A 6,581-nucleotide genomic window follows, 5' to 3' on the forward strand; every position below is an offset into this window, starting at 1 on the left:
ACCCCAGCAACGTTCTTGAAAAGGTGGATTCAACTAACTTGAAAGGAAAATTGTTCAAACACGAAAATCCTAATTCGGGGGGGGGGGGGGAGGGGGGGTCCCGCCCCGATGCTTCGTACTTACTCCCGTTCAGAAAATATAAAATTTAGAACGTCATGTTCAAAAATTTTATTCTACATTCAAAATTTAGACCATTCATCAATTTTGCAAAATACATACTGCATTCTGAAGCAGAACGCTGTTCATGAATAGAAAGCACCAGAAAATTTAAAGGATCGACCTCTTATGGTTAATTGTCAAAAACTGATTTAATACAATAAGAAGATTTGTGTGGCGAAATCCATTTGAAACGGTCATTTCTTACAAAACTCATCCTTAGCTTTAAAATTGCACTTCATATGTATCTCATATCCGAGAATACAAACAATTTATGCCCTAAACTTCATTCCGTTTGTTTCGTAGTTTATTTAAGGAATCACTGTCTAGTTTGTATAGTATGCCAGGGCATCAACGATAGTGGGAAACATGGGATAATTTGCATAACGGGCAAAGCCCGTTAGTTATGCATAAATTATCCCATGTTTCCCACTATTAAGCATATACTAACTAGACAGTGATTCCTTATATTTCCATTTCATTGTGAAATAAAATTGTCGATTTAGATTTTAAAAATGTAGACGTAGATTTAAATACAAGAGGACTCCCATGTCAGTTTCAATGTAGTCCTCGCCCACTGACGACAATGAGATTTACATGCATATTTGGCCTCCTCAGCGTCAGACACAGAGACAGATGCGCACGAGATTTGCATGCATATTAGGCCTCCCTAGCTCCTGACCTATCGACCTGTCTAATTTACATTCCGGTAGAGTTATCAAGAAATTAAGTCCTCTAACTTTTAAAGAGTTATCACAGAGAAAAAAAATAGAAATGGAAATATTGTTTATTCATATGCACATAATTAAAGGTACATAAACAGTAAACATCGATATCGGTATATACCCTGTAGTCAACAAACTTTTTCTTATTCAGAGGATGCCAGGCACAGACTCTAAACGAATTTCTGTAGAAACAGGTCGAAAGAACACCCAGGCAATTCGTGTGATAATCATAGTAACCATGGCAAACGCTACTGTATGACAAATTCCATACAATATAACAATGAACATTTCAAAGTTTGTCATCGGCTTCAAAAACTGCGCTTCTCCTTCCGAATGTTCCGGCCGACTTAACTCGGATGTCCCGGGTTTATCTCTTGTTAACGTCTCCATTTCCATCACGTTTTTGATGGAATGATTTCTAAGATGAAGTAGTCTCAATCCGTCCAGTACCCACATTCCAATGAACGGTAGATAGTAAAATATGCATGCCAAAACAACAAAAGCCAGAACATTAGCCACGTACATCACACATAGAACAATAAATGCTAGGAAAGTAGAGATGGCGAAAACGGCTAAAATGATCAGCCAAACAAGATTTGAGAATGATGATTTCCCGGTAAACCTCAAAAATCCTGTAAACGCTTTCATCAGTCCGAAGCAAACTGAGCCCATAGAGAACAACCAGAAGGCAACAAACCCAGATACTGCCTTCGGAGTCTCCGTGGTGTTGTACATATTCCTCGTACTTTGCACTGCAATGGATACCAACAGTAAAACTTCGGATAATCCTCTTGCTAATTCCAGTAAACTTGAAGATTTTTTAAAATTTCCTGTTGCTAAAATAGCAACAAACAAAAAAATATTTGCTAGAATTGTCAAAACAATAACAACAAGAGCTCCTTCGGGGCCGTTATCTCTTGACGGTCTAAAAAAGTTCATTATTTCGTCTCCAATATATTTTGATTTTGCCTCCGCGTCCATTTCATCAAAAGGTGGGTTTATGAACATGCTCAAATCCATGTTGAATCTGCAATTTAAAAAAAAACAACAAATTCGCCAAAGGCGTTGGATATGCAGAACAAATATCTGGGTCATTTAATGTCTGCTTACCTTGAGAAGCCAACAGTAACGGGAAGAAGGAAAACATTCAAAACAGTTTTCATGCACCATTCAATCAAAACTGCGCATTTTACAAATATCAGATCACGTTGGCAAAGAACAATTCGTGCTAGGTGCACTAAATATATAAATTTAACTTATTTGTGTGTATGGGGTTACAACCAGGTCATTGCATTTTGACCGTGGCAAATCGGGACTGGCCGTTCCGCTTCAAAGCCGTAAGATCACTAGTCTACATAACTACATGTAGTTACCTTTCACAAAGACTTCAAAAGCTATATAAGATTTCATTCAAAATTTGTTTGAAATATATTCATCTTTATATTTACTTGAAGAGTTTTACAAATTAGAAGAAAAGTTATTTTAAAAAAAACTGGAATTTGTCCATAGGATCCAAATGCGACACGCAGGGTTCATAAGTAATGGTACATGAAAAATTGTATACAAGAGTATAAAGTTTTATGAAGATATCTTTAAAAGATTCTTTACTGAAATTTTACACAGTCTATATGAATGTCAGAGCTCACTGGAAACACATGCAAAATATAAGTGTAATGTAAATATATGATAAATATTTCGGATAAAACGAGTAAGGAATAAAATAATTTTGTTAAACCACAAATAAAACTCATGTTTTAGAAGTTCAGTCCTCAATGGGTTTCCATAGCAAAGTAATCGGAGAGTTATATTTTTACAGAAAATTACATAAAAAATTTCTCTTGCAAAAAATCTTATAAAAAGAGTTTTTTTCTTGCTTACTTTCCAGGTGCCCGATCCCTCGAAAATAGCCAGTAATTTTGAATTTAGTGACCTGAATTCGTCAAAAATCAATACGGACAAGCCTTCAAAACTATGGCTCTCTGCAATACGACACGTATGCAACATCGACAACGAGCTGCAATATTATGTAGATCTTCAAAGGCTTGTTTCGATAATAATTTTTTAACCCACAGTGTACTATAGGTTAAAAATTTATTACCGAAATAAGTGCTTTTGAGCTCTTTATATTTCAAAACAAAAATGGAGGGGGAAGGTTAGATACAGAAGCGTACTAGGGCCTCAAAAGTATCTTTTTTTTTTAATTTGTTTTAACAAATTGTTAATTTCTTAAAACAGATTAATAATTTGTTATAACAAATTACTAATTTGGTATAACAAATTAGTAATCTGTTTTAAGAAATTAATAATTTGTTAAAACAAATTACTAATTTGATATAACAAATTACTATATTTTTTAATTTGTTTTAACAAATTAGTAACAAAATTTGTTAATAATTTGTTAAAACAAATTTAAAAAAAAAATACTGCTGCGGCCCTAATACGCTTTCGTAGTTAGATCTCACCTTGGGAATTTGCCTTTTTTAGTATCAAATTGAGTAGCTGCAGATCTGTAGCGTTATGGTTTTACCATAACGCTACAGATCCAGTAATGCAAAAAATGTGCAATTTACGGCGCAAGATTTTTTGCGCATTATTTTGGGAGAATTTTTTCCCTTTCCAACTTTGGTAAATCATTTACCTTACACCCCCTAATTTCAGACACATATAAAGGATTGGGGGTGGATAAAACATACAGATGTACTTTATAAATGTGTCTAGAATTATGGAAGGAAAGGTAAAATAATCTAACAATGTTGGAAAGGGGAGAAATTCTTCCAAACAGTGCGCAAAAAAATATTGCGCCGTAAATAACACATTTTACGCATTACGGGATCTGTAGCATTTCAAACACTAAATATATAAAACCATAATGCTACAGATCTGCAGCTACAAATTGAGGTGAATTTACCTATTGTGTTTGATATTCCACACTCTGTAATTTATTTGGTTTGACTGAGAACATTATATGCTCGTATAATTCGTTTCGTAATAAAAGTCTTTAAAAAACTATATTTTTACATGCTTTATTTTACACGTTTTTAAATAATATAAACATACTGTAATTATATCATATGTATGGCAAGCTTAAGCCTATTTCATAAAATGAGCTAAATAAAGTTTTACAGTTGATGAACTAGGTTTATCGACTGTAAACTATAGTTTACGAATTCGATATGGCACGCCAAATTCACAAAAATGAGCTAAACATAGTTTCACAGTTGATAAACTAGGCTTATCAACAGTAAACTATAGTTTACAAACCGTAAACTGTAGTTAACAATTCGTTAACTATAGTTTTCATCTGTAAAACTATATTTAACGGTTGTTAACTATACATGTAGTTTACGAATGCTAATCTAAGTTTATCTGTCTGTAATAAAGCGTTAACGATAGATTTTGTTGATAAACATAGATTCACGTTTGTAAACTATGATTTACAATCGTAAACTATAGTTAAGGGTTGTTAATTATAGTTTCACAATCGTGAAACTATATTTAACAGTTAACAATTAACTATAGTTAAGAGTTGTAAACCATAGTTTACAAATCGTGGAACTGTATTTATCAGATAATCTATGTTTTGCAATCGCAAATATATGGCACGCCAAATTCACAAAAATGAGATAATCATAGTTTCACAATCGATAAACTAGGTTTATCGGTTGTAAACTATAGTTTACAAACCGTAAACTATAGTTAACAACGTTAATCTATATTTCACATCTGTAAACCATAGTTAACGCGATAATCTATGTTTCACAACCGTAAACTATACTTAACACCGAAAACAATCATTTGCGATTGCAAAACATAGATTATCTGATAAATACAGTTTCACGATTTGTAAACTATAGTTTACAAACCGCTAACTATAGTTAACGATCTGATAAATATAGTTTCACAATTTGTGAAACTATGATTAACAACTCTTAACTATTGTTTACGATTGTAAACTATAGTTTACAAACGTGAATCTATGTTTATCAACACAAAATCTATTGTTAACGCTTTATTACAGACAGATAAACTTAAATTAACATTCGTAAACAATGGTTAACAACCGTTAAATATAGTTTTACAGATGAAAACTATACTTAACGAATCGTTAACTATAGTTTACGGTTTGTAAACTATAGTTTACAGTCGATAAACCTAGTTTATCAATTGTGAAACTATGTTTATCTCATTTTTGTGAATTTGTCGTGCCATACAAATAATTGTTTCCGGTGTTATGTATAGTTTACGGTTGTGAAACATAGATTATCGCGTTAACTATGGTTTACAGACGTAAAATATACATTAACGTTGTTAACTATAGTTTACAGTCCGTAAACTATAGTTTACAACCGATAAACCTAGTTTATCAATTGTGAAACTATGATTAGCTCATTTTTGTGAATTTGGCGTGCCATAATTCGAACCCTTAACTATAGTTAACGATTCGTTAACTCGTTAACGATAGATTTTGTTGACACAGATTCACATCTGTAAACTAAGATTTACATTCGTGAACAACACTTAGGTTGTTTTAAGTTTATCTGTCTGTAATAAAACGTTAACAATAGATTTTGTTGATAAAGATATATTCACGTCTGTAAACTATAATTTACAATAGTGAACTATAAGTTAAGAGTTGTTAATCATAGTTTCACAAATCGTGAAACTATATTTATCAGATGGTTTCCTATAGTTAAGAGTTGTTAACCATAGTTTACAAATCATGAAACTATATTTATCAGAAAATCTATGTTTTGCAATCGCAAATGATTGTTTTCAGTGTTAAGTTTAGTTTACGGTTCTGAAACATAGATTATCGCGTTAACTATGGTTTAAAATATAGATTAACGTTGTAAACTACAGTTTTCAGTCCATAAACTATAGTTTACAACCCATAAACCTAATTTATCGACTGTAAAACCATGTTTAGCTCATTTTTGTGAATTTGGCGTGCCATAGCAAATGGTTGTTTTCAGTGTAAATTATAGTTAATGCCTGTAAAACATAAATTATAATCGCGTAAACTATATAGTTTACAGATGTGAAATATAGATTATCATCGTTAACTGTAGTTTACGGACCGTAAACTATAGTTTACAGTTGATAAACCTAGTTTCTCAACTCTGAAACTATGATTAGCTCATTTTTGTGAATTTGGCGTGCCATACATATGGGATTTTATAAAAACAAATTATTCAAACGTCAAGTGCATATTATGTTGGTTGACATTTCATAAACTACAATTTATACACATTTCGGAATATTAACAGAAAATTGACCATCTGTTGTCATTTATACCAATTATTAATATAAAATATGCCAAGTACTATTTGCAGAATTTTTTTGACTGCATTGTAGCTCTACTGCCTAAAATAGTTAAAAGAGAATAATAGGACATCTTTACCGAAATAGGATTTTCGATTACATTTTTTGATTTTCTTTTTTTCTTTTTTTTTTTTTTTTTTTTTTTGCTTGTCAATTTTTTTCATGTAAGTTGATTTTTTTTTCCGATCCAGACAACACACACACACACACACACACACACACAGACACACACACACACACACACACACACACACACACACACACACACACACACACACACACACACACACACACACACACACACACACACACACACACACACACACACACACACACACACACACACACACACACACACACACACACACACACACACAC

The 6,581-nt window shown here is 32.5% G+C and overlaps 1 protein-coding gene across 2 annotated transcripts; it reads right to left on the reverse strand.

Moving 5' to 3' along the window:
* Window positions 1–927: 927 nt before the first annotated feature.
* LOC134229086 (uncharacterized) lies at window positions 928–2,963 on the reverse strand. 2 transcript variants are annotated; one of them, XM_062710793.1, is made up of 2 exons: window positions 2,760–2,963; window positions 928–1,908 (listed from the first exon to the last, which is right to left on the reverse strand). In XM_062710793.1, exon 2 carries the CDS (start codon window positions 1,899–1,901, stop codon window positions 1,029–1,031), a length of 873 nt encoding a protein of 290 aa, XP_062566777.1. In that variant the 5' UTR covers window positions 1,902–1,908; window positions 2,760–2,963; the 3' UTR covers window positions 928–1,028. The 2 variants fall into 2 exon arrangements, with proteins under 2 accessions (XP_062566777.1, XP_062566776.1); XM_062710792.1 differs by lacking the exon at window positions 2,760–2,963 and adding an exon at window positions 1,992–2,095.
* Window positions 2,964–6,581: the final 3,618 nt, after the last annotated feature.

This window comes from Saccostrea cucullata, unplaced genomic scaffold (assembly GCF_032062105.1).
Source record: "Saccostrea cucullata isolate Sc308-1 unplaced genomic scaffold, CSIRO_AGI_Scuc_v1 ctg405, whole genome shotgun sequence".
NCBI lineage: Eukaryota > Metazoa > Mollusca > Bivalvia > Ostreida > Ostreidae > Saccostrea > Saccostrea cuccullata.